The 27905-nt window shown below is 52.9% G+C and overlaps 2 protein-coding genes across 3 annotated transcripts; both read right to left on the bottom strand.

Moving 5' to 3' along the window:
* Window positions 1-1122: 1122 nt before the first annotated feature.
* On the bottom strand, window positions 1123-16216 carry LOC136149537 (E3 ubiquitin-protein ligase TRIM47-like). Its single transcript, XM_065909883.1, has 11 exons — window positions 16084-16216; window positions 15760-15862; window positions 14361-14554; window positions 14167-14223; window positions 7496-7570; window positions 6553-7220; window positions 3645-3740; window positions 3199-3432; window positions 2819-2981; window positions 2548-2610; window positions 1123-1682 (listed from the first exon to the last, which is right to left on the bottom strand). The coding sequence occupies exons 1-11, from the start codon at window positions 16214-16216 to the stop codon at window positions 1123-1125; spliced, it is 2346 nt and encodes a 781-aa protein (XP_065765955.1).
* On the bottom strand, window positions 13921-27806 carry KCTD2 (potassium channel tetramerization domain containing 2). 2 transcript variants are annotated; one of them, XR_010659621.1, is made up of 7 exons: window positions 27415-27806; window positions 25641-25749; window positions 23374-23465; window positions 19247-19342; window positions 17717-17842; window positions 15592-16497; window positions 13921-15487 (listed from the first exon to the last, which is right to left on the bottom strand). XR_010659621.1 is itself a non-coding variant. In XM_065908836.1 (6 exons), the coding sequence occupies exons 1-6, from the start codon at window positions 27754-27756 to the stop codon at window positions 16468-16470; spliced, it is 795 nt and encodes a 264-aa protein (XP_065764908.1). In that variant the 5' UTR covers window positions 27757-27806; the 3' UTR covers window positions 13921-16467. The 2 variants fall into 2 exon arrangements, 1 of the variants encoding a protein (XP_065764908.1); XM_065908836.1 differs by having other exon boundaries at window positions 13921-16497.
* Window positions 27807-27905: the final 99 nt, after the last annotated feature.

Here is a 27905-nt window from a genome sequence, read left to right as displayed (position 1 = left end):
AGGGGAGGGTCACTGACGTCTCTGGAGACAGGCCAGGCGGGGATGGAATTCAGGCACGCCCTGGTTCTGGACCAGGTTGCCCCAGGGAGTTTTCTCCCCCCCATGACTGTCTCAATTCCTCTTCTGAGCCAATCATTAACCCCACCAGGGCCCCTTGCATGAGAAGCCACAGGAACAAGTGACTGGTCAAGGCTGGAAATGTCCAGGCCGCTTCCCTAGAGGGGCCGAGTCCCTGGTCACACACCTGCCAGGGTCGGAGGGCAGGGCCCAGCCTCTCCCTGTGACTTCCACACCATCTGGCTGGGCAGGTCAGATGGAAGAGACCTGGATGTGAATGAACCCCTTGGCTTCCTGCACTACCCAGGCGAGCTGAGTGCAGTGGGCTTAAGTCTGGGGGGCGTGGAGAGCAGCTTCCAGGCCCGCTGCGGAGGGTGCAGGATGTCTAAGGGTCACCCACCCAGAGAGCTTCAGTTCCACAGGCTCCTCAGCTGCAAAACACCAGCCCTGTGAAAAATACTCTTGCTGGGCAGAGGAATGAGGGCCCCAGCCCGGCCTGAGAACCGAGGCCCTCAGCCTTTTGGGGAGGGAGCTCTGGCACAGTCATGATTACCTGGCTTAACTTCCTAGCCTCCAATTAAGCCAGTAACTCAGAACACCTCTACCCCCACGTGTCAGGTGCCGGCTCTCCGTCTGGCCACCTGCGGGGGAGGAGACACCTGGCCCAAGCCCCGCCCACTCCTGGGCAACCTGGGGCCAGGACCAGCCCGGAGACCCTCCGACGGGGCTTAGGAGCTCACGGGTGGGAGAGGCCAAGCATCCTGGTCAGGAATCCCCCCTCTGGAGGCCACCGGGCTGTCCCCAGTCCCAGGGGGACCGCCAGCCTGGTTCAGAGCCCCTTCTCCCGTGACAGTGGGGACGGGAGGATCGGCCTGTTTTCGGGGATCCCCAGGACCTCCCGGGACCCCTGCGTGGTCGTCGCTGGTGAAGTCCAGGCATCGGGTCAAGAGGCGGGTTCGCCGCCCGCCCCTCCACCCCGGGCCAGGGGACCCCTCGGGCCGGCCACCCTCCCCGGCACGCCCCTCCCCGCGGGCGCAGCCAGCGCTCGAGTCCAGCTTTATTGGCCTAGGCCTCGGAGGGGCGCTGCTTGAGCGTGACCGAGGCGCCGCTGCTGACCATGACGGCGGGGTAGAGCGGCTCCAGGAAGGAGGCGAGGAAGCGGTAGAGGAGGCTCACGCCGCCCGCCACGCCGTAGAAGGAGAGGCAGCCGGCCGCGTAGTCGAGCGCCACGCCCAGCGTGCGGTGGTAGCCGCCGTGCAGCACCGTCTGCGTGTTGTTGTGCCAGACGGAGAACTTGAGCGAGTCCCACTCCAGGCACCACGAGTAGGCGTTGCGGCCCAGCAGGTAGACGATGTTGCGGCGCGGGCGGCCGCCGAGCGGAGGGCTGCGGCGGTAGGTGACACCCAGGCACACCCACGAGTTGGACACGTCGGCCTCCCAGTAGTGGCGGCCCTCGGCCAGGCCCCGCGAGCACAGAACCTGCGGCCACTGCTTGAAGCCCGGGAAGGGGCTGCCCGCCGCGAAGGGCTCCAGGAGGATGCCCAGGTTCAGCACCGAGTGGGTCTCCTTGAACAGGAAGAGCTCCTCGCTGGCCGTCGTGGGGTCAAAGTTCAGGTTGCAGTAACCTGGGCAGAGGGGGTGTGGAAAAGGGGGCTAGGGTCCGCAGGCCGGGGGGCAGAGCGCTGGAGGTCTGGAGAGGGGAGGGCCGAAGCTCACAGCTTTGGCACAGAAGTCACCAGGTGCTTCCACCCCCAGCTCCCAAGAGTGGCCCCTCCATTCCCGTCTCTAAGTTTTCAACTCTGGTCTGCAGAGCTGGACATTGTCTGGCTGGGCGCTGTCCAAAGGCATGCCTTCCTAGAAAGGTGGACAACCAAGCGTCCCCCTATCTGCCCTCCCCCACCAAACCCTAACATGATCCCCCTTTCTGCTTGTTCAGGCCACAACACTGGGTGGGACTGCGGGAGCGTCAGGGGCTCCTGGAGGAGGTTGCTCAAAAGGGGTCATCAGCCATGGAAACCTCAGAGACATCACCGGTGATTTCTTAGAGAGTCACTTGGTGCCTCGCCCAGCCTGGGAGAGGGGCTGCAGGGACATTAACTGAAAAGGGAGACTGACTGTAGAAGAAACGGACAGGGCCATCCACGCTGGCTCGGCTAAGGTCCAGGGGAGGTCGGCAGGCACCCAGCTGAGGGCAGAGGCTGAGCCACATCAGGGCCACAGAGGGCCTCAGAGCCGGCCTCTGGGTAGCGGTCGAGGCCCTGCCACCCATGGGCGTGGGACAGGACAGCCTTCTCCCCTTCCTCTCAGGGCCGTGGAGTCACAGGCCTTCTGAGGTCTCCAGTCCAGAGTACAAGGTCAGGGCAGGAGAGACCTGGCATCTTTCTGGAGCCCTGGCCTGAATCGAGGTGGGGCTGGGTCGGTCGAGGCAACCAAGGGCCCTGTTCCTTTCCTTCCCGCCCCTGGGGCCGGACCCCAGGACTGAGGACTCACACTTGAGAAGGGTTTTCCTGTCCACATCTGGGGGCAGTACCTCATAGGAGTTCATCTTAATGCCTGGGGAAGATGGAGGGGCTTTGCTGAGGACACTTCCACAGCCCAGTCCTTCCAGAGAGAGGCATGGGCTCCCAGGAGGTGAAGGTGCACACAGACAGGCCGTGTTCTCTTACAAGTGCCCGGAATCCCAGCCGCTGCCCTCGGGGCAACCCATCCCCAGAAGGCAGGAGGGTCTCCAGCCGCCCCAGGCAAGCAGGCTCTAACTCACCCTTCAGGAGGAGCTGGTTGATGAAGCTGAGACCCATGTCCACCAGCCGGGTCCGGAGTTCCGCCAAGGTCTCTGGCAACTGGAGGAAGCTCTGCTTCTCCTCACAGTTGGTACCCATGAGGGGTTCCAAGCAGGCAGGGAAGTGCTTCAGCCTGGGCAACTCCTGCAGGCAGGGAGGGGCTGGCAGGACCACTTGTGAGCCAGGCCCCAAGCAAGGGCCAGGGGCTTGGCAGTTCCCCAGAACCAGGAGGCAGGCGGGAAAGCTGCCAATGTTCAAACCCGGACAGCTTTCTCCCCATCTGAATTAGGGCTGTCAAAGCCCCTGCAGCCCAGTGGACGTTGCGCTGGGCCTGGGCTGTGGGGGTGGGGAGGGGCCTTGCCTGCAGAAACTGCTGGTCACTGCGGTTGGCGAGCAGGCTGCGGAGCCAGATGCTGTCCCCCTCGAGCTTCAGGAGGCGGTTGTGACTCTGCTGGATGGAGCCACCCAGCTTCCCCAGGGCGGCAGCCTCCTCTTTCTCCACGAAATCCAGCACCTTCATCTGCATCTGTTTGATCTCCTGGATGATCTCTGAGAAGCAGGCGTTCACCTCTTCCCGAGTTGTCTGGATCAATTTCTGGCGGCAGGGGCGGGGAGGGTGTGGTGACAGAGAGGTGTCTTTGAGTCCCACCTCCTTACCCTCCTTGTGAGGGCCCAGAGCTGGCCAAGGCATCACCTCTCTGTTTGCCTGGCCCCATGCCATCCATTCCAAGCCCTTGAGAGGCCCCCTCGGCCTAAAGCAGGGCACTGGGGAAGCCTGGGCCGGAGATGGTGATGGGCCCAGCTTACCGAGAGAAAAGCCACCTGGCCCCGGTGCTTCTGGCTGTCGGAGGTGATGATCAGCATCTGGTTCTCCACGTTGGCCTGGACCTTCCGAACCTCCACCTGGGGTGAGAGGGTGAGGTGGAAGAGGAGCGGGCTGGTGGCTCAGAGAGGTGCCCTAGCAGAAGCCCTCTGTGGCCAGTCCCATGTCAGAGCTCAGAAGAAACGCACCTCTTCAATTGAATTAAAAAAAACCAAAAAACTTATTTAGCTGCATCAGGTCTTAGCTGTAGCACATAGATCTTTCCTTTCGGTACATGGGCTCTCTAGTTGTGGCATGTGGGATCTTTGTTCCCCTACCAGGGATTGAACCTGTGTCCCCTGCATTGCAGGGCAAATTCTCAACCACTGAACCACCAGGGAAATCCCACCTCTTACGTTCTTAAGAGGTCTGAATGCAAATGAGGATGGGTAGAGCTTAAGGGTAGATGGCCTGGGACAACCCTCTTTTTTTTTTGGCTGCAAGGCATGTGGGATCTTAGTTCCCCAACTAGGGATCGAACCTGTGCCCCCTGAAATGGAAAGGCAGAGTCCTAACCACTGGACCGTGAGGGAAGTCCCTCGGGGCCACTCTTCTGCTGTTCTCTCATTCCCTGAGAGACTCCCCATTCTTAGGAATCAGGTTCTCTGCTTCTGACAGCTGATGACCATAGGGTTCAGATCACAAGCAGCAGCTATGGAGGGGTTCGGTGATTTGAGAAGCCTGGGGGTGGGCAGTGGGGTGAGCAGGGGTCGATCAGATGCGGAGCCCTTGGCTCCCTGGGGCAGTGCTGCCAGGTCTAGGAAGAACTGTGTCCTCAAGTCCTTCCACATAAGCCTTTAGTCTCAGCTAGCCCAGAAGCTCAGCGGTAAGGAATCTGCACAAGGAGACACTCAGGAGATGCCGGTTCGATCCCTGGGTTGGGAAGATCCCTTGGAGGAGGAAATGGCAACCCACTCCGGTATTCTTGTCTGAAATATTCCAAGGACAGAGGAGTCTGATGGGCTACAGTCCTTGGGGTCGTCAGATAGGACTGAGCGGCAGCACAAGCGCATCCCAGGGGCGGGCCTTGGCCTGATTTACAATCTGCCGTCGGACACTGGGGTTCCAGGCACCTGTCTGTGAACTGCTGCTGACCCACAACAAAAGCAGCAGCTGTGCCCGGCTGTAAACCAACACATTTCTCCCTTTGTTGAGAAGGTCCTGCTGTGAAAAAAGTGTCAGCTGAACTAGACAGTGCGGTGAGCTGGCTTACATTCTGGCCCAAACTTCTTTCTTGCAGGTGGCTACCTTAGAATAGCACAGTTCTAGAATATGCTTGATAGAATGTTTCAAATATAAGTACTCCATCAAAGAAAGCAATCCAAATGTAGAAAACGTAATTTGAAAATAGAAAAAAAGGAAGGGATTCACCCAACCTGACATGTTTGTATTTTGATGTTACCGTTCAGCCATTCCTTTTTCTGTGCAAAAATTTTTTTAAAATAGGATTCATCACAAATAACTTTGGATCCTTTTTTTTTTTAATAAATAACTAACCATTTTATTAATTTTTTTTGGATTGCCGTGCACGGCATGAAGGATCTTCCCCCACCAGGGATAAACACGTGCTCCCCTAAGCAGAAGCAGAGTTTTAACCACTGGACGGCCAGGGAAGTCTCTGGATCCTTATTCAGTCAGTCTGATAGCACTTTTTCACGTCTCGTGAGCATCACTCTGGGTGCTTTAGTCCCAAGTGGTGTCCAGCTCTTCGAGACTCCATGGACTGCAGCCCGCCAGGCTCCTCTGTCCATGGGGTTCTCCAGGCAAGAGTACTGGAGTGGGTTGTCAGTTCATTCTCCAGGGGATCTGCCTGACCCAGGAATTGAATCCAGGTCTCCTGCACTGCAGGCAGATTTTTTTTTTTTACCGACTGAGCTACCAAGGAATTCCCAGCATCATTTTAATGGCTAGAGAAGGAAATGGCAACCCACTCCAGTATTCTTGCCTGGAGAACCCCATGGACAGAGGAGCATGGCAGGCTACAGTCTATGCAGCTGCAGAGAGTCAGACATGACTGGGCCACTAAGGACACTTTAATGGCTACAATCCTTTCCTTCCTGGAAAGGTGCGCCTGGAACACAGAGTCCTCTTGCTCCTTCGCCTCCTCTCCCTTCCCCTCCCCCATCCACCCTCCCCCTGCCTCTCCCCTCCCCATCCACCCTCCCCCTGCCTCTCCCCTCCCCATCCACCCTCCCCCTGCCTCTCCCCTCCCCATCCACCCTCCCCCTGCCTCTCCCCTCCCCATCCACCCTCCCCCTGCCTCTCCCCTCCCCATCCACCCTCCCCCTCCCTCTCCCCTGACTCTCCCCTCCCCCATCCACTCTCCCCTCCCCATCCACCCTCCCCCTGCCTCTCCCCTCCCCATCCACCCTCCCCCATCCACTCTCCCCTCCCCATCCACCCTCCCCCATCCACTCTCCCCTCCCCATCCACCCTCCCCCATCCACTCTCCCCTCCCCATCCACCCTCCCCCTGCCTCTCCCCTCCCCATCCACCCTCCCCCTGCCTCTCCCCTCCCCATCCACCCTCCCCCTGCCTCTCCCCTCCCCATCCACCCTCCCCCTGCCTCTCCCCTCCCCCATCCACCCTCCCCCTGCCTCTCCCCTCCCCCATCCACCCTCCCCTTGCCTCTCCCCTGCCTCTCCCCTCCCCCATCCACTCTTCCCCTTCCCCATCCACCCTCCCCCTCCCTCTCCCCTCCCTCTCCCCTCCCCATCCACCCTCCCCCTCCCTCTCCCCTGCCTCTCCCCTCCCCCATCCACCCTCCCCTCCCTCTCCCCTCCCCATCCACCCTCGCCTCCCTGCCCCTCCCCCGCCCCGCCCCACCCCCACTCCGCGCTCCCCGCCCCCCACCTCCTTCTGCGCCCGCTCCTCCTCCAGCGGGATGGTGTCGTGGTTCTTGTGCTCCTCCAGCAGGCAGGCCCCGCACACGCAGCAGCCCTCGGTGCGGCAGTACAGCCGCCGGAGCTTGCGGTGCTTCCGGCACAGCCGGCTCTTGAGGTCCCACACGGGCTCCAGCAGCTGGTGCCCGTGGAACACCTGGTCCTCGAAGTGGCTGCGCAGGTGCTTCTCGCACAGGGAGGCCACGCACTGCAGGCACGACTTGACGGACTTGAGCTGCTCGGGGGCGCAGAAGTCGCAGGGCACGTCCCTGGGCCCGGCCAGGCTCCGTGAGGACCCCAAGGTCTGGCCCGTGGCCTGGGTGAAGCAGGTCACCATCTCCTCCAGGATGACGTTCTTGCAGAGGCGAGGCCGCGTGGGGAAGCTCTCCCGGCACTGGGGGCAGTAGAGGGGCTCGCCCACCGTGGCCTGGTAGTCCCAGAAGCCCTGGAGGCAGCTCATGCAGAAGTTGTGCCCGCAGGCGGTGGTGACCGGGCTGCGGAACACCTCCAGGCAAACGGGGCAGAGGACTTGGTCCTCCAGCGTGCAGAGACTGCTGTCATTCATCAGAAACTGGCCTTGGGGAGGTCCTGAGAGCTTGGCCGTGGGCTGCAGGGCTGGGGCTTGGTCCTGGACTGGCCCTGGGAAGACGGGGCAAAGCCAGGTTGAAGCCGTGGCAGGAGTTGAGGGGCCTTTCAGGGGGACCCCTTTTCTTCTGTTGGAAGCAGCTGGTCTGCCCACGGGGTACCGGGACTGTGTCATTGGTCAACCCTCGGAGGGTATAAACTGAGGCCTGTGTTTTTGTCCCTGCCCGAGTTCCTGGAAGGTGGATAGGCAGGAAGAAGTCACATGGTGACAAGGGAAACGAGTCGCTTCCTTGGCCCTTTGGGAGAAAGGTCAGCGCACAGGTACTTACGTGAAACTCTCTGCATGTTAAGGAGAGCCAGAGGCTTGGCTGCCCTGTGGATGGAGGGAAGAGAACCCTTGGGTGCTTAGGCCTGCATTGCGCGGAGGGGGCGAGGCCCCAGGTCACCAGCTGCTGGGACGACTCCCAGCCCAGTGTGCCCCAACCCCAGCCCTTTACATCCCCCGAGGTTGGATGACCACCTTCTCACCTTTCCCTGTGGCTGCTGTTCTGCAGTGCCCCTATCGCGTTGGACCCCCTCCTTGAGACTGCCCACAGTTTTGCTCCTGATGTCACAATTCAAGCATGACCAGCCCCAGCCTTCTGCTTGTGATGTCAGCAGGGCAAAAGAGACTCAATAAAGGAAGACATGAAGATAAGTAAATAGTAAAACATGGTATTCCAGTTAATTTAAAAAAAAAACATATTTCAGTTGATTATTAATGATGTTGTGTGCCTCAGTTAACCATATATATTCATCTATTCTTTAGCTTTAAAAGAAAACCAGCATGAAACATGTTTCTTCCCGAATGTCTTTATAGGATTATAAGGATTTTTAAAGCTTTTCATCATCATAGAAATTGACTGCAAATGCCGCCTGGAGTTTGAATAATGCTTTTTTTTGGGGGGGGGGGTGCAGGGAAGGGCTTGCCAGTACATGGAAGGGCTTCTCAGTGGCACTGGTGGTAAAGAACCCACCTGCCAATGCAGGTGACATAAGAGACTCGAGTTGGATCCCTGGGTTGGGAAGATCCCCTGGAGAAGGGAATGGCTACCCACTCCAGTATTCTTGCCTGGAGAATCCCACGAACAGAGGAGCCTGGCGGGCTACAGTCCACGGGGTCGCAAAGAGTCGGACAGGACTGAAGTGACGTGCATACACGCACGTGTGCACATGGAAATCTACTTTTCTTTTAATATTTTCCAGGAGAACTTACTTCAGAAAAAAAAAAAAAAAAGAGGTGCCGCTGGACATGCTGCAGTGGTGAGAAGTCCTGCCCCTCCCAGGATATGCTTTGCTCTGGAAACTTCATCCCAGGAGACGAGTTGCTGCTGCACCCAGGGCCCCTTGCAGTGGACTTGGGGGACTCGGTTTACTAAACAGAGAAGGAAGGTGGCAACTAAGTGGCAGGGAGATCTTGGGCAAGTGTTTCATCTCTTGGGACCTTGGTTCTCTGGTGAATCAACAGGGTTGTTGTAGAAGAGATCTCAAGGCTCATTCCTGGTTTGAAGTTGAATGAATCAAACATTATCCGATTGGTGATGCTCAAGATTGTTGCTTTCCATTGTGGTTCTGATCCTCAGAAGGAAAAGATGACTGAAGCTTAGGAGAGAGCCTCATCACTGCGATAGCTTCTTGTCAGTGTTTGTTTCCCCAGCTTTCTCACCCAACAGGATACATGCCCTGAAAGGTCTGCATGTAACTCTTTCTATTTTTGGGCTTCACCATGTAGCATGCAGGATCTTAGTTCCCCGACCAAGGATGGAGCCTGTGTCCCCTGCAGTGGAAGCACTGAGTCTTAATCCCTGGACCACCAGGGACGTCCCAATATGTTACTCTTTACAAAATTTTTTTTTTTATATTTATTTGACTGCTCCAGGTCTTAGTTATGGCATGTGGAATCTAGTTCCCTGACCAGGGATTGAAACTGGGCCCTCTGCCTTGGGAGCATCTTAGCCACTGGACCAGTGGAGAAGTCCTCATCTTTACTTCTGAAGAATATTTTCACTTGGTAATTCTACATTGGCAGCTATTTTCTTTTCAGGATTTTGGAGATCTAATTCCACTGTATTTTTTTTTTTTAATTTATTGTTACTTATATTTTGGCCATGCTGCACAGACTATGGGATCTTAGTTCCCCCACCAGGGATCAAACCTTTCCCCCCTGCATTGGAAGCCTGGAGTCTTAACCACTGGGCTGCCAGGGAAGTCCCCTCCACTGTCTTCTGGTTTATATTTTGCTGTCTTCTGGTTTATATTTTTCTGTTGAGGAGCTGACTGTCAGTCTTACTGCTGCTTCTTTGAAGGTAACCTTTTCCCCCAGCTTCTGGTGACTTGTAGGATTTTCTCCAAATTTGTTTTCATTTTGGTATTTCTATGTTGCTGTTCAGTTGCTAAGCCGTGTCCAACTCTTTGTGACCCCGTGGACTGCAGCACACCAGGCTTCCCTGTCTTTCACTATCTCCTGGAGTTTGATGTGTGTTCTTATTTATCCTCCTTAGGATTTGTAGGGTCTTTTATTTGGCTGCCTTGGGTCTTCGTCGTGGCACATGGATCTTTCGCTGTGGTGCACAGACTCTCCAGTTGTGGCACTTGGGCCTTAGTAGTTGCAACATGCAACTTCGTTCCCCAACCAGGGAAATCTTAGTTTCCTATGAGGGATGGAACCTGAGTTCCCTGCGTCGCGAGGCACATTCTTAACCACTGGATTACAAAGTGCCTGTAGGGATTCTTGAATATGAGGCTGCCTTTAAGTATCTCCGAGGACTTTGATTACAGCTCAGCATCTCTGCCCCTCTGCCTCTACCCAGGCTCCGGTGAATGCTCCCTTGGCCATTAGGCAGCTAGCTGCTTGGCTGTTTCCTCTCTGCCTCCAGAATTCCCCTCTCCTATTCAAGCAGTAGGACTCCAGGACTCAGCTTTCGTTGTCAGTGCCTCTGGTTGGATTCCTGGGTAGGGAAGATCCCCTGGAGAAGGGATAGGATACCCACTCCAGTATTCTTGCCTGGAGAATCCCCATGGATAGAGGAGCCTGGCGGGCTACAGTCCATGAGGTCGCAAAGAGTCAGACACGACTGAACAACTAAGCACAGCACATTTCTAGGCAGGAGTGGCTGTGCAGCGCAAGGCCGCAAAGAAGTGAGCGTTTGCCGGAGCCCTGAGAGAAGTGAGAGCTGAGCGCCACATCCCTTCTGCACCTGCCAACGGCACCTTCTCCAGCTTCAGGGTCTCATTCAAGAACTCTGTGGAGCCTTCCAAACCCTCCCGCCTCCAATGAGTGCTTATCGGTTACCTATCGTAACTGCACAAAGGAGGGCATATTTTGAGGGTGTTTTGCCAACTGTGTAGACAGTGCATGTGAGGAGCCTATCAGAATGAAATGTGAGTAGGAGCAATAGCCCAAGCTTAGACATAAAGCCATCCAAGAATATCCAAGGGAACTTGCTCACAATTTTCTTACAAGAAAGCTGAGAAATATGAACTATTAGTCTTCTATCCACTTTATGTGTTTTGCTAGAAATAACTAACAGAAAACCAACCAGTTAAAAATACTCAAATTTAGATATGAGACTTAGATTTTTAAAAAAATATTTGTTTGGCTGTGTCGGATCCTAGTTGTGACACTCAGGGTCTTTTACTGAAGCACACATACTCTCTAGTTGTGGTGGGTGGGCTTAGTTGCTCTGCGACATGTGGGATCTTAGTTCCCCGAGCAGGGATCAAACCCACGTCACCTGTGTTGGAAGCTGGATTATTAACCATTGGGCCATCAGATTTCTGAGCTGCCAAATGTGACATCTGACTTGGGGAAAATAAGCACAGAGGACATAAAAGCACAAAGTGACTCATGAGGACAAAGGCTAGAATTGGTTAAATTGAATTAGATTTCCACCAAAAATCTCTTGGAAAACCATGATCTTCATGAAAATATTTTTAAGAAATAATGAAATAGAAAAACAATTTAATTGCAATATATAGAATTAAACTGACTTCCCAGGGTAACAGTTCACTCCAGGGGAAAGCCTCACTGATGAGAATCCTTCTGCATGGTATGATTCTTATTAAAAATGTAAGCTCTGGCCTGCCACCTGGGCTCATGACTGAGCAGATTCAGTGGAACTGAAATGATCTGTAAACAGTGCCATGCAGAGCCTCCAGCAAGTCCCAACAGGAGACTCACCATGCAGATTCCAGGGTTTCGGAATACACCCGTGACTCCTTTTATAGCAACTCTCCTTCTGAGGGCTTCCCAGGGGGATCAGTGGTAAAGAAGCCACCTGTAATGTGGGAGACCCGGATTCCATCCCTGGGTCGGGAAGATCCTCTGGAAAAGGTCATGGCAACCCACCCAGTATTCTTGCCTGGAGAATCCCATGGACCAAGGAGCCTGGCGGGTACAAAGAGTTAGACACAACAGAGTGACTCTTTTTCTTTCTTTCTTCTCCTTTTGAGAAACAGTGCCTGATCTCTCATCATGGGAATCAAGAGATCATATGGTCTGAGTTGCCCATCAAAACCTACAAAGCCAATTTGAGGGGTAATTAACATAGCCCAGAAATAGATGTGATTGTCTCTCAGACCTGGGAACAATGACCTTTTGCAGTGTCTTATGTTAGGGCTTCTTGGTCCATGGAATTCTCCAGGCAAGAACACTGGAGTGGGTTGCCGTGCCCCCCTCCAGAGGGTCTTCCCAACCCAGGGATGGAATCCGGGTGTCCCACATTACAGGCGGATTCTTTACCACTGATGCACGTGGAAAGCCCTCAGGAGAGTCGTGGCTTCCCTGGTGGCTCAGAGTGTAAAGTCGTTTGCCTGCAATGTGGGAGACCTAGGTTCGATCCCTGGGTCGGGAAGATCCCCTGAAGGAAATAGCAACCCACTCCAGTGTTCTTGCCTGGAGAATCCCATGGACAGAGGAGCCAGGTGGGCTGCAATGCAGTCCACGGGGTCTCAAAGAGTCCGATGCAACTGAGCAACTTCACTTTCATGTTAGGGGAGAGGGTAAGATTATCTGTGTAAAGAGTAGTTGCGTCTTGTCACGTGGAGGCATAAAGTTATTCTTACCATTTTGTACGAAGTTCAAATATGCACAGAAGTGAGTTTATGGATACTGAGCAGCCCCGGCTGTGGCTCCTCTCAGTCCCAACCCACCCAGACTGCCGGCTGCTGCTGGGCTGAGAGCAGCCGTAAGGGACGTGTGAGGGAGCTGGCGGGAGAAAGGAGATGAGCCCCTGCCTGTTATCAGAGGAACCACAGCAACGCAGCTTCACTCTGGCAGCAATAGCTGGTCCCAGCAGTGCAGTGAGCCCCCAGACAGGAGCATCCCTCGCAGGGCCCCTCCTCAAAGCCCCGACTATGTATGCATTGTATGTCTTTCTTTGCCACTCCCCAACCAGGGGTTGAACCTGAGCCCACTGCAGTGGAAGTGCGGAGTCTTAAGCACAGGACGACCAGGGAAGTCCCATCTCAACCTTTTATTTTTCATTCTTTTTAAAAAATATTATTTATTTTTGGCTGTGCTGGTTCTTCACTGCTGTGCAGGCTTTCTCTAGTTGGCGGTGAAAGGGGGCTACCCTCGCGTGGTGGTGTGCCAGCTTCTCATGGCGGTGGCCTCTGCTATTGTGGGTCACAGGCTCAATAGCTGTGACGTGTCGGCCTAATTGCTGCTCCGCATGTGGAAATCGTCCTGGATCAGGGATCGAACCTGTGTCTCCTGCCTTGGCAGGTGGATTCTTTATTAATGAGCCATCATGGAAGCCCTGCATCTTGATCTTTTAACAATGTCAACCTCTTTTCTTTGTTCCCCAGAACTGGGAACAAATGGGCTTCCCAGGTAGCTCAGTGGTAAAGAATCCACCTGCCAAGGCAGGAGATGCAGGAGACCTGGGTTTGATCCCTGGGTCGGGAAGATCCCCTGGAAGAGCAAATGGCAACCCACTCTAGTCATTCTTGCCTGGGAAACCCCATGGACAGAGGCGCCTGGTGGGCTACAGTCCATGGGGTCACAAAGAGTCGGCCACGACTGAACACGCACACACACTCGGGAGCAGTAACTCTGTCCTGCGACCCCTGCGGCTGTGACAGCCGAGTCCCCCAGGCCCTTTCCTTTCCCTCCTACTTACAACTGCTGTGGCCTCTTGTTGGAGCTGTTCCAGCCACATCCCTTCTCAGTACTTTTCTGTGTATTTAACTCCTCCCTAGCTGTTAGCACCCTGTAGGAGGGACGACCTAACTCTTTGAGAAGATCCCACACCCCGCCTGATGACTTAAGGATCAACACTTAAAACTTGTGTGACTGGATTCTCACCTCATATTCTTCCTCATCCTCCTGGCAGAGAAAATGGGCGCCCCATCACCTGTCCTCTTCCAGGACTTTTTTCCCTTAAAGACCATCTCCTACTCCTCCCCGTCTCCTTCCTGCTCTCCTGCGGGAAGTCCATCTGTCCCACCTTCTGTCCCCTGGCACTCTCTGATCCTTTCAGACGCAGTGGAATGAAAACCAGGAGGAAGAAGGTCCAACCTCTTCCCTCCTCCCCGGCCCTCCAGGCAGTCTTAGCAGCAGGAGAAACAGGGACTCTGTAAGAAGCTCTGCTAGAAAAGGGTGCGGTGACATTCATCTCCTGAGGACAGTGTGAGAATCATCAATGTTGACAGATAGGAGGACTCCAGGAGCTGTATTGGGAAACACACACCAAAAGTTTAAAAGATTCAGAAGTCTGTTTCATGTCTTTATTGACAAGAGGGGGGAAAAGGATCACAGCATTTCAGACTTTATTCAAAGACACACACGGCAACAAAGGGCACCCACGAGTGACAGGCATGGTCCCTAAGGCCTGGCTCTAAGGCCATCGTGGAGGGTGTGGGTGACTTCTCAGCCCTTCCCCTCAGTATCTGTCTCTTCCTCCTCTAAGCCTCACGGACTCCCCTGAGATCAGTTAGAACTGTGCATAAACGAAGTCACTCCAGAGGAGGCTGGGCCCTGCCTTGCCGGCATCGCCCGCGTGGCAGCCCTGGGCAGCTAGAGAGCGTGGGGCACTGCTCACGTAACCCCCCCCCCCCCCCCCCCCCGCCCCAGTCAATAGCCAGGCCTCTCTCTGGAATGGTCAGCCGGGCTCTCCCCGAGGGAGCCGGCTTTTCAAGAAAAAAAACACCAACTTGGTTCACGAAGGGCTTGGGGAAAATACTTCCCCAGAAACCTTAAGAAACAGTCCCTCTCAGATTCCTGGAGCGCTGAAACAACCGAGACTGTCGCTGGGTGGCCCGGGGGAGGGAACCTGGGGATAGGCTTCCGCTGGTCCCTCAGAGCGCTCAGCGAGGGCGCGGCGGGCTTCTCGGACTCCACGGTGCACCTGTGCGAAGCAGGATGAGAAAGACGCGTCCAGAGGGGCTGCCCCCCTGCCCTCCAGCCTCCTTGCTCCTGCTCCTCCTCCTCCTCGCTCCTGCGGGTCTGCTCAGGCTTGAGGCCCCAGACGCCAAAGCTTGCCTCCTTTCAGTCTGACGGTGCTTATTCCCATTGACCAGAGCTCCTCACACATCAGCCTCTGGGTGACAGTAGCTTTAACTTGACATGTTCAAATCTTTTTTTTCTCCCCTTGAAAGATGTTAGGATGGACACCTGCAACCATTCTGCAGGGGCAACTGTTTTTGTAGGTAGCAGTTCCTCTAACATTTTACAGCTCTAAGAATCCTGGGCACGGGCCAGCTGTCCGTGGTGCCGACAGGCACGTTGACGCTGGGGTGTAGACACGGCCTGTCAGCAGGTGCCCGGACACTCTTCTCCCCTACTCTATACACAGACGTGTGAGGGCAATGTGAGGTTCCTGTCTGAGCAGGGGCCAGTCGCAGGCTCAAAGACACTTGGCACAGTCGATAGTCACTTTAAAGAAACCCTGACCCCAGACCCATGCGGTGAGCAGCTGAGTTGGGTGGCAGAGGGAACCTCAGCTAGGAGCCATGGGCTTGAGGGGTCTTTTATGGACAAAGTGCTCCCCACGGGCACTCCCCCTTCTCTGGACCGCCTGCCACACTAAAAAAGTCACCCGGGGAAAAGCCCGCGTGCTCGGGCCCCTCTGCACTCCGCGACTGCTCGCCAAGACTCGGAAGCTCGGACAGCAGTCCGTCACGAGCTCTGAGGCCTGGCTCCTGAGGCGAACACCACTGGATCTTCAATGCCTCGGCCCCCACAGAAGGAAGCGGCGGTGAGGGCGGGGTCAGATGAGGGGGTCCTGGGCCCGCCTGGTAAACGCACACACACTACGGCAGATGGCGTGGGCTCACAACCACTGTCAAGGTCAGAAACCAAGAAGACACACAAATATCGCACTTTCAATCAAGGCATTTCCGAGATGACCACGAAAACAATGCCACTTTTGATACTATAACCTACCACGTTCGGCAACTTTCAGAGGAAACGGCTGTCTCCACCCCAAGGCAGCAGAGGGTCCAAAATCCCTGTATCCTCGGCCCCAGTTTAACAAGTCAGGGAAGGAACACGGGCCAACTGAGGGCAAGCAAAGGCTGAATAAGCAGTTACGCCAACACCTACAGCGCCCACCAGTCTGCGTGTCTGACTCGGTGCAGGACACCGCCAGCCTCGGACTTCTTCCTGGGGAGAAGGTGAGCTATCTGGGGTGCGGGGTGGGGTGGGGTGCCAGCTGCTGGAGGCAAATGAGGCAAGCCGGTGGCCTGAATCCAGAGCTGCGACCCCCCATCCTCCCCTCCTCAAAGAGGCTTTGTTCATAGGAATGTGGGGGTGCTCTAGAGACTCTACCCTTCACCGAAACCTCAATTCAGCAGCCTAAACCGGACTCCTCTGCGTCCGCTGCGGGAGTCTGGGGTGTGTGGGAGAGAAAGGTGGGGTGATTAAGCGGCTGCCCACGTCCAACAGGCACACTCCGGTGAAAGTGTGGCGGATCTGGACACCGTCCTTCGCGCTCCGGCTTCGGGGAAGTACAGCATCCGCAAGGACCTAGGCCTTCCTCCTCCCCGCCCCATCCCGAGATGAGCTCCATCTGGGAACCCGCCCAGTGCTCTTGGAGAGGTTTGTTACAACACTGGCTACGAAAAGAAAAGCAGGTTTCTGAGAAGGTACTGTGCAGCCGAAAGTGGCATCTGCCTTCGGGGTCCTGTGGGTGGGGGTGGGGTTCCTTTGGTTTTGACCAGAACTCTCCTCCGCTGGGGACCAGGTGCGGCTGGGCTTGGCAGTAGCTCGGTTACTGTACAGGAGCTCGGCTGGGCGCGCTCGTCGCTGAGGACTCGGAGTTTACATCCGAGACCCTCTCTCCTGAAGAATCTAGAAGGGGAAAGTGGGGGAGACAGAGGCTTGGACTCTGGGTGCACACTGCTTTTGGTGGGGGTGGCTTCCCAGCCCATTGAGGGAGGAGCAAGAGACTGGAGTGGCTTCCCTCTAGACCCCGTGGAGCAGTAGCAGGACGACCCGTTACCCCGAGAAGCGAGGCAGAACCCCTGAGGCACTGCAGTGTGAAGACGCTGGGGCAGGGCTTATGTGCTGCGGGGCCACCTCCCCTGAGCGGAAGGACACAGCCAGCTCATCACACGCGGTGGAGAACCACCGCACACAGAGGAGGACCAGCGCACACAGGGGAGGACCACCACACATGGTGAAGGATCACCACACAGGGAGGAGGACCACGTCCCCTGAGCAGAAGGACACAGCCAGCTCATCACATACCGTGGAGGACCACCTCGTGCAGAGGACGATCACCTTACGTGGAGGATCACCGCACACGGTGGAGGATCACTACACACATAGGAGGACCCCCTCCCCTGAGCGGAAGGACACAGCCAGCTCACTGCACGCAGTCACCGCACACGGTGGAGGACCACCTCACACAGAGGAGGACCACCTCATGTGGAGGACTACCGCACAAGGTAGAGGATCACTACACACATAGGAGGACCACCTCCCTGAGGGGAAGGACACAGCCAGGCTCACCACACACAGAGGAGGACCACCTCACACGGAGGAGGACCACCTTTCCTGAGCAGAAGGACACAGCCAGGCTCACCCCACACTGATGACGGAGACTCGCTGTGGGGGTGTCAGTGGCACAGTGGAGGAAGAAGAGAATAGTGTGCAACAAGCTTCCAGTAACCTCAGGGCGTTGGGGTGCGGGGGGTGTCACAGAGGTAACCAAACACCTTTTCTCTTGAGAGAGAGAACAGTTTCAAAGTATAAAAGCAGAATCCTTCTAACTCTGAGTTTCAAAATTCTCACCTTACAGGAATCAGTGGCCATTAGCTTTCTTTTTCACTGATTTGACAGAGCCTGGGAAAGACTACCCTACTTTAGTTCATGTGTCCTAAACTAAAAGCCTATGTCACTGCTTCAAAAATCCTGGTTTAAATGACAACAGTCAAAAGGCCAAAACGAAATGGAAATGCAAAGCTGGCTTGAGAAGGAAAGGGATGATCTGGTGAGCAGCAGTTCAGGCAGGGGTGAGCAGGGGCCGGGAGCAGAGTCAGGACGAATGTTGTGCAGAGCGACTCACCTTGGCCTTCTCACTGGGCTCGATGACAATGCCATTGGTAGAATTGTTTAGTTCTCTGGAGACAACACAGAGGAACTCTGCCTGATCCTCGTTCCCGTAGTTATAGGAAGATCCGATGCTGATGAGCTGACCAAACAAGACAGGTCAACACTTGGACAGAGATCTTAAAATAATTAAGGGCCACATGAATCAAACCCTCCTCCTGACTGAGCTTTGTTGTTTTGCTTCTCAAAGAACGAAGAACTCGCTGGGACTATCAAGGCCCCAGGGGACACCTGGATCCCAGTTATTCACCAGAGCATCACCAGCAAGGGTTTCCTGCTGTGGCCTGGCTTCCATCCCTGGCTGGGGAACTAAGCCATGCAGCACAGCCACAAAATCAACCATCCAACCAAACAAAAAAAAAAACCCACTAATTCTTAAAAAAACAAGCAAACAAACAAACAACTTTGTCTTTAAAATTTTATACCAGGGAAAAAATACTTCTGGAGTGGAAGTATGACATTTTGCAACCCACAGCTGAACAAGAACGAAGGATACAAAGAATTGATTCTGCCATGGAAGATAACTGTGAGGAGTCACCCAGTATTGGTGCTGAAGACAGAGATGCCTGTGTTTGGTGTATAATGTAATACTGTTCACCCAGTAACTTTCATTTAAGGTAAGCATATGGTGACAGTTCAGCTGACCTCTTAAACTCTACATAGAAACACGCATGATTCATTGACTTTATAATACTGTCGTTCAACTCATGCTCAGCTTCCCTGTGTGTTTTGAAGACAACAGATGAACAACTCTGCCATCTAATGGAAGAAAACAGTAAAATCCTGGTTCTCAGATGGTTTCGATGCTGTGTTCGTGAGCACAAAGCTAAAGAACAGAAACCCACAGGCTGACAGGGAAGGACCTCACCAGGCTCCAGCTCGTCTGAGCCCGTCATGCCATGCCTGCTCACCACGTCGCGTGAACAGGGAGGGTCACCGCTGAACCCTCGTCTTCTTCAAGCTACTTATTCTAGAATGTGTCAGCAAAGCACTTTTGAAAGGGATCCCTGAAGGAGAAAAACCCAAAGAGGCACTTTCAAGCCTAAAGAAGCTGGCTGGCTCCCTCTGGGCAGAATCACAGGAAGTTCTGGATATAAAGCCTGGAGACAGGACACTGTTCTCAGTATCACCCAGCTCATCGCACGCTGCCATGCAGACTGCACATGGAAGGCCTCTTTCCCCTGGCCCTAGCGGACTCCTAGGGGGACTGACTGGCTACAGGTGGTGACCGAGTGGGCTCCCAGGCTGAGATGCACCTCATGACACGCTGTTTAGCTGCCAGGGCGCGTCTGACTCCCTGCGACCCCAACGGACTGTAGCCCACCAGCTCCTCTGTCCACGGGACTCTCCAGGTAAGAATCCTGGAGTGGGTTGCCATGCTCTTCTCCAGGGGATCTTCCCGACCCAGGGATCGGATCTGCGTCTCCTGCATTGGTAGGTGGATTCTTGACTACTGAGCCACCAGGGAAGCCCCAAGAAACTTTACCTGTTCGAATTTCCAACCATCGGACATAGTGGAGACCATCTGCGTGAGCTCCTCCTCTTGGCACTGCAGGACTCGGTACACGTGCTTCACGGGGCCCTGTGACAACCACACACAGGCTCTGGGCGACAGTTTCAAGGACACGACAGTTTGCAGCTGCCTTGGTGAAGCTCTTCACAAGAATAAAGACTGGAAAGGAGTGTGCTTGCAATTTTTTTCTTGGCAGTCACCCACTACCCCCTTTCAAGTTGCACTGTGGTTTCTCAATAAAAACTTATCCACGGAAAGAAAGAAAGAAAATATAGGGTCCAAGAACATGAATAAAACAGAAGCATCTTGAACTTCAGAAGGATGAATTATGTGAGCGACCATGCTGATAAACTTATGACTTCATCTATTTCCCAAAGGAGAAAACCGGGTAAAATTACTCATGACAAAAAGGTCACATTTTCCTCTTCAGTCTTTATAGCTAACACACATGCTGAAAATGTAGACCGTATCTTCATTTACTGAGAATGATACCTTATATGGAAACAATACATTAAACAGGGACTCTACAGTGTACAAATGTTCAAGCTAGTTTACCTACAGTGAACAAATGTTCAAGCTATTTTACCCTCTGCTGAAGCTACCTCAAAGTGTTTCAGTGTTACACGGTAACATTCCTGTGACAGACAAGCGTATGGTTCCTGGCACAGGCCTCCGAAAAACTATGTCAACTCCTGAGTCGCAGCAGTGTCTTCTGTATGCTAATAAGCTCGTCACCAGAAGACCCAGGGGGTTAGAGGGTTAGAACTTTTGGCCCCACTCCCTGACCATGGGGGAAGGAGGAGAGACCAGAGAGTGAGTTCAATCACCAAAGGTCAATGATACAGACAACCTTTCCTACTGAATGAAGCATCCTGAAGAACCCCTAAGTAATGGGGTTCAGGGAGCTTCAAGTTGGCAAACACATCCCTGTGCTTGGGGGGGTAATGGATGCTGGGGACTACATGGGGACAGAGGACCCTCTAGGCCTTCACCCCATGAATCTCTGTATCTGGCTCTTCATTTATATCCTCTATAATAAACTATAGTAAGTATAGCATTTCCAGAGTTGCACCAATTATTCTAGTGAATTACTGAACATGAAGGAGGCACTGTGGGAACCCAGATCCCAACTAGCATCCGAGCCCTGGGGAGTCTGACACTGACTCTGAGTGGTCAGTGTTAGGACAGAACCAAACTGTTGGTTATCTGGAGGGTGTCAAAGATGAGATGTGCTGGCCAGACTCAACTCTCTAGAACATGAGCTAGATTGGGAAGCCAAAAGGCTGAGCAACTGAGATGGACGCCCCAGAGCTGCAGCACGAAGGCCCCCACACTTGACCTACATCGACACTTGTGACCTGGCCCACAGGGATCGAGAAGCCGGGTGTGAGACGGCTCAGGTGGCTGCAGGGAAGCAGGCTCGCCAGATGTGTTCCTATTCATAGGACAATTCCAGGCGCACAGGACTCGGTATTTAGCAGTCAGGGACCATGGGTGTTGGGTCCAAAGCTGCACACTTACTGCCCATCCGAGAGGGTGAGAGAACCAAATAGCAGCCCAGGTTCAGAACAATGACGCCTGGTCATGGAGAGAGGGGTCAGTTACCTTCTATCGGACTTTAAGAAAATCTGGACCATCTTCTTAAGAATGATGAAAACTTAGCCTATTTTTAAAAAGGACGAGTTGGCTTCAGCTGTCTAGAAAATTAGAACCATTTGGGAAATACTGGATGAATAAAAACAGTTACTAAGTACCACGGGCTACAGGCCCCAAGTGCTGCACCCTTCTCTTCCAGTCTTCACTGCAGTCCTGGAAGGCAGGTGTCAGCTTCCTTGTACATGGAGGACACTGGTGCTCAGGGCACAATATCTTGCCCAAGCAGTGTGGCGAGGAGGTGGACTGGAGGGAGAGCTGGGCTAGGAGCCCACGTCTGCCTGACAGCGCTGCACAGTCTTTCTCATACACTGTGTCCTTCTGAACGAGGTTCCATTCAATACTGTGCTAGGGCGAAGAAAAAGAAAACGCCTTCCACATAAAATATAGGACAGATCTGCTGACAATTTCAATTACCCTAGCCACACAGGTCGGGAACAACCAGGCGTTTTACACTGTAAGATGCAGGGCATCGCAAAGACCCGACAGTGGCTGCAGCTGTCAAAGTCCCAGTTGTTCAAGATAACTGTACCGCCTCCTCTTTACTCTCCTCTTCCCAAGTAAACCATCGCCACTCTCAAATGCACCAAGACCCATCTCACAGCAAAAAACGCTACCGGGGATGGCAAAGTAACAGGATGGTGGCAACCACTGGAAGTGAAGTGAGGTCACTGGAAAAGTGGGGGAGGTCCTCCACACCCTGGGCTTTACCTGACTGTCTGCCAGGTGTGTCTCCTTTCAACACAGGCAAGGTGAAGGAGACGCCGAGTTTGAGGAGACAGCCACGGAAATCCACACTCCGCCTGCCTTAAGGTGATGTGGGACAAACGTAAAAGAGGACATCTGTGAACGACATCAAATCCACTGCCCACCCAGAGTCCCGCTAAATAAAGGGGACAGGTGGAAAGATCAATTAACATCAAAAGGGTCTTGACATTCCTAGAATAAAAAAGCTTCCAGCTAGGTATAAACCCATGAGCCTCAAAATCGAAAAAACTAATTAACTTAATTACTGTCATCAAATAAAAACCTCACAACATTCTCAAGGAATTCACTGACGGTGAAGAATTCAGAGTGTTCAGGTGCCATGGTTTGAATCAAAGGTTTGTTTTTTTGTTTAATGTGAAAAACTGAGGATGGACGAGATTCGCAGAACGTCTAAGCTATTACGTATCTGTAATAGTGAAAGAAGTCACGTAAATATACCAGGAGATGGCAAAAAAATTGGTGATGCTAGATCATATTTTACATGGTAACCTGCAAACCAACTATGAGTTCATCTTTGAACATTAAAACATTGAACATTAAAAAGGAGCCTTTCATCCCAGGTTTCCGCACCAAAAAAAAAAAAAAAAGCCTTTCAGCCACGGACCAGATGGAGAAGAACTAAATGAGTAAGCCTCCTTTCCACCTTCGCAAAGTGCTGAGATAAAATACAGAACAGAGTCCATTCTTCATCAAAGGGGCTAGGTGGTCATCCAGATAACTCCATTCAGAGCCAGAAAAAAACGTGATACATGAAGTCTAACACAGAACATGCGAGGAACAAGTTTCTGCTTTTGAAATTCTGTATTGCGACAAATTAGCTCTCAAGAAAGCGACCATTACCAGTACCTGATGGGGCAGGAGAGAAGTCAGCCTGGAGTCGGACTCTGTCCCATTGGTGCAGTCAAACCCTCTCAAATTACCTGCCTGTTTTTCCTGCTAGACTTTAAACTTCTTGAGGGCATGGACCTCCCCATCAGTCAGGGTCCCCAGGGCCTAACAGAAGTTATTGTGGCCACTTGCTTAAGACTGACGATGGGTGATGTGACATGAAATGAGCTAAGTGTGTCTCACTGCCTTCCCTGCTCAAACTACACAGCAAATTCGGGTGGATTTTTGTCACCATATCTAAGAAAATCCGGACTTCCTAAAAGAAAGAGAAGCTTGGTATTATTTTCTTAGAAGCGTGATTCACAAGCCATGTGCGAAGTCTATGCCATGCAAGTGTCTGTTAGCAGCTGGCTGTGACATGGTCACAGGCTGAAGGCTGGTCCTCATATAGAAGCCAACAGGTAAACAGGTAGAAGCAAGACCTCGCTTGGCCCCCATGTGGACATGGAGGGAGGCAGATGCTCTGCTGGAGAGAACAGGCTTTGAACCTCAAGTTCGGCGACTCCTCCCACTGCCATATGGCGAGCAGCCACTATTTCCCGTTCTTCTAAGGGGACATGGGCCTGTTTTGTTCTCTTTGTGATTTCTCCTCTGTTTCCCTGTTCTGAACAAGTCTGGTGGAATATGTGCTGCCTGCCTGGCAGATGGACCGTATGCCACATGGAGACCTCCGGCTCACAGGGGAGACGCAAGGTTCTCAAACGGTACATTGTCCGTTTCTGATCACCTCAGACATGGGGACAAAGACTGACACGTGGGATATTTTCCCCTTAAGAGTTCAAACCCATTACCTGTGAAGTTCTGTTCTCGTTGTCCCGTATTCTTTCCTTAACCAGTCGCACGAGAGATGCGATGTTGTAAAACTCCGCTTCCTCCAGCACGCCTAGAAGGAAGGCCGACCTGTGGTTAGACGTGTGTGAACTCTCCAGAAAACAGCAGAAGAGGTTGGAGAACACGTGCTTGCTAAGAACTGCATCTTTCACATGCAAGTCTAGTCTCCCTTCTGCAGCCTTTTAAACGCTTCTTTGCTGTTTGCTGGGTATCTGTGACCTTTTCCCCAACGTCAGCGAGGCAGGCACGAGAGTCTGCTCCGTTTACTGTTTCACCCCTGTGGTTTCCCACCTGCCACCTTCCCTGGCTCTTCCTGCTCCTGCTCATCAGCTGCAGGACACCTTGACCATATGGCACTCAGTTCCTGGAGCTAGTCCCGTTGGATAACTCTTGAGCTTGCAGTTTCTACCCAGTTTGTCCTAAAAGTGACCAATGTCTCTCTCTCTCTGTGTAAGTGTAAATTTATGTGGACCAGTAAAGCAATTATCCTTCAATTTAAAATAAATAAAATGTTTAAAAAAGGAAAAAAAAATTATGTGGACCAAATTTAACAAGATGCATGTTATTTGAACAATGTAAAAAGCAGTCAATGAAAGAATCCCATGCACAGGACTTCCCTGGCAGTCTAGTCATTAGGATTCAGTGCTTTCATGGCCGAGGGCCCAGGTTCAATCTCTGGTCAGGGAACTAAGATACTGCAACCTGTGTGGCATGTTAAAAAAAAAAAAAAAAAAAGAATCCCATGCTTAACAAAATTAAAGGCCTGGGACAGGACAACTAAATGGGATGTGTGACCCTGGACCAGAAGAAAAAAGTTTCTATAAAGACTTCTGCTGAAACACTTGACAAAATTAGAATGTAAGCTATAGTTAGAGTGTTTATCAATATTAAATGTCCTGAATTTGACAACTATATGGTGGTTACATGAAAAAATGTTCTTGCTCTTGAGAAATAGACCGCGAAGCACTAAGGGGTCAAGTCTGTAATCTAGTCTCAAGAAGTTCGGAAATAAAACTGTAGAAAGGGGAGAGGAAGGAGGGGGGAGGAGGAGGAGAGAGAATGAATGAATGATAATGCAAATATAACCAAAACTGTTGATTTTGGTGAATCTGGATAAAGGGAGTTCTTGTACTATTTCTGCCCTTTAAAATCATTTTTTTAGGGCATTAGAAAAGATGTTTAAGATTCTTCTTTTGAAGAAACAACACTACCCATGAACTGGTAACTGCTGTGGATGGTGGGTGCATGGAATTTATTTTACTATTCCAGTTACTTTGTATGCATTTGAAATGTTAAGGGAAAAAAAGGGGGAGCATTAAAAATAAAAAGGGAGACTGATTCCTCTTTTGACAGGTTGTAACAGCAGTGTTCTTCAGCCGTTTCATTAGCGAGCACGGCCATTTCAGCTTTCTTATGCAGAGAGAATGCTCCCAGGTCAGGGTGCCCTGCATCAAGGGACAGGCTCCCATCTTCAACTGAATGTCTCAGTGAGACGAAGATAGCCTTTTAGAAAGACGTCTAGACCCACTTATAGTCCAAGTGCCCTACAAACCAAAAGGATGAGTCAACCAATGATGCCCCTGACAATGGGCTGGAGAGTGAATTAGGTCAGATGCAAAAATCAAGGAAGCATGAGACCAGTCTTAAATGAGGCCAAGCCTTCATTATTCTTTTTTTTTTTTTTTTAATAACGGCTGCAAGTTCAGACTAAAATTGAAAGAATAAACACCTAAATGTCAGAGATTTGCCGTTTCAGGCTGTGGATATTCACTGCTAGTAAGAATTCAATGCAAAAAGAGGTCCTGAGAATTTTGCAGGTCCAGAAAAAACTCTACCTCCAAAGCTGAGCTATGTATCTTCCTTCCCCCAAAGGAGGACGAGAACGAAGGGGCTCCTTTAAGACCCTCTCAGACTAGACTAGGTAACTGGACGCTCCCTACTTATTTTTTAAAAGCTTTGCTTCCTGTGCACGTGAGCCTGCTGAAAATCTCAAAATTCAAATCTCAGGACTTTCCTGGTGGTCCAATGGCTAAGACTCTGCTCCCAACACAGAGGGCACAGGTTCGATCCCTGGTCAGGGAACCAAGATCCCAAATGCCACACAGTATAGCCCTCCCCTCACCAAAAAAAAACCCAAAACAACCTATGAAAAATACATTCTAATCTATGAAATAGTTTTAAAGATTTGACCTGAACTTTGAAGATGCCTAGCACACAGTGTCCTTACCTTCTTCTGCCAACTCCTTTGTAATGATGAGCTTCCCGTGGCGGAGGTAGTTTAGGATTGGACCAAAGTAGGTAGGGTCCCTGTCAATCAGATAGGCCCCTGTCTCGTCCTGCCAACCAAACACAAGGGTATCACTGTGGAGCTTTCATATTAAGTCAGGGCAGGGTCTCCACCTGTCTGTCACAATTCATAAGTGAGAGGGCAAGTTCTATTAGATGTTTATTACTAACTACTGGCAAGAAGGCTAGCTTTACGGGTCTTGAACTTCAAGATCATTTCTGGGAGGGTGTTGCAGATGTATAGTCATATTCATTATCTAGGCGTTGACTTGAACTTCTAAAATCTTTACTCAGACACGATTACCAATCTCTTCTCAGCCTTTTGGGTAACCTAAAGCGTAGATACAATTACCAGCATTCTTCCTGTGGGATATTTGTTATAAAGAAACAGAGGAAGAAAATGCCATAGCTGTGTGATCTAAGTTTCTGCTTGAGATAGACATTCTGACTTCTCTATTGTCCCTGAATCACATTCCTAATTCTAAGAAAACCTCTGTTTATTTGGCAGTGCTCCTGAGCTGAGGGCCAACGGCAGTGGGAGTCTGCGTTGGCAGCTGTAACTCACACACTCCAGATCTGTGCCCAGAGGAAGCTTGGCATGGCCGGGACTTGGCTCTGAGCACTTTTAATCCTACTCATCTTTACAGTAAAGAGAAGAAGAAGAAACTGGCTTCTACTGCAACAAAGATTCAGGACAGATAAAATCGTTCCTTTATAATAAGCAAGATTTTGGAAAACTCTTTTAAGTGAGGGCAGAACAGTTTGCTTTCAATCTGAGATTATAGGAGAGGTAGCAGATGAATAAATGAAACTAACCAATGTTTACTTAACCCTAACTCTGTTGCAAAGGAACAGCTAAGTGCTACATGGGATACAGGCGATGCAGGCAACAGTCAATGCTTTTAGGTCAGAAACTAAAAGATGAACGTGTAAAGTTAAAAAAAATCAAACAGCTCAAACTGAAAATGGGTTAAGCGTCTTGTCACCTCTCAACTCTTTGGTTAGCAGCCTTGCGTTTTGCCCAACGGTACTCTTTGGGTTTCATTTTCCCTGGTCTTAATCCGTCAGCTTAGGTTTGCATTGGTAAAGAACAACCTCTTTCCTAAGAATGTATCTGAGCTCAAACCGAGACCTAAAACAGTCACAGTTACCAGATACGAGCCCAGAGAGCAGGACCACAAGAAAGAAGTGCGGGATTATGACAAGCGCTTCCTGCAACTGTCGAAGCCATCATCACACTCAGGCTTTCACCCAACTGGGCAGAGGGGTCCACGGGGAAGTCTCAGAAAGCTACCTGGATGCCTTAGCTCGCCCTGACCCAATTCTGGATGCGTCTGCCACAGGCGCTGAGGGTCTTGACGAGGAACCAGGGAAACGAGGAAGTCGGGGGAAAACTCATGCAGACCTGAGGGGCTGGGATGAGGTGCAGAAACGAAGGGGAGATGGGGTGTGGAGCAGACTCTCACGGGTGAGGGTGGGCACAGTGCGGGGAAGCAGCCGCTGAGAACGAAGGGTGCGGTCAACGAGAAAGTCTGCGTGCGTCTGGGGCTGGAGCAGAAAAGCCCCCAGGGCTGGCTGGCGGGGAAAGATGAGGAGGAGGGGGTCCCGGCCCCAGGTGCCCGCCGGAGAAAAGCGCGTCGCAGGAAATCCGGGGACCAGCCAGAGAGGAACGAGGGGGTCCGAAGGCCGGGGGCGCGCCCGAGGGCGGGGCGCACCTTGTCCGAGTCCAGCTCCGGGTCCTCCTGGCAGCAGAGGCGGCAGAGAAAAGACTTGGGCTCCCGGCCTAGGGTCTGCCTGGTGGTCACGAAGTAGGTGCCGCCCACGTTCAGCCGGACCCAGCGGGCCGCGCCACCGCCCCCTGCCCGCTCCGGCGGCCCGGGACCCGGCTCCAGCGGCTGCGCGGCAGCGGCGGGGGGCGGGCGGCCGTGCCCGCGGGGCGTGGGGCCAGTGGGGCGAGGGCTGGGGGGCCCGCGGCCCGGGCCGCCCCCGTCGCCCAGCCCGCTCCCGCCGCCCCCTCCCAGCCCCGCCATGGCCGGGTCGAGCTGCAGCTCCGCCATCTTGGGCTGCCGCCGCCGCCACCGCCGCCGCTTGCTGCCCGCGCGCCGCCGGGCCGGCCCATCTCTCGGCAGGGAGAGCCGGGCCGGCCCATCGGCGGGGGTGGGGCCGCGGGAGAGAGACGGGAGCGCCCCCAACCAGCGTCCGCGTC

This window comes from Muntiacus reevesi, chromosome 18, assembly GCF_963930625.1.
Source record: "Muntiacus reevesi chromosome 18, mMunRee1.1, whole genome shotgun sequence".
Taxonomy (NCBI): Eukaryota; Metazoa; Chordata; class Mammalia; order Artiodactyla; family Cervidae; genus Muntiacus; species Muntiacus reevesi.
This window is presented reverse-complemented; position numbering and strand designations above follow the sequence as displayed.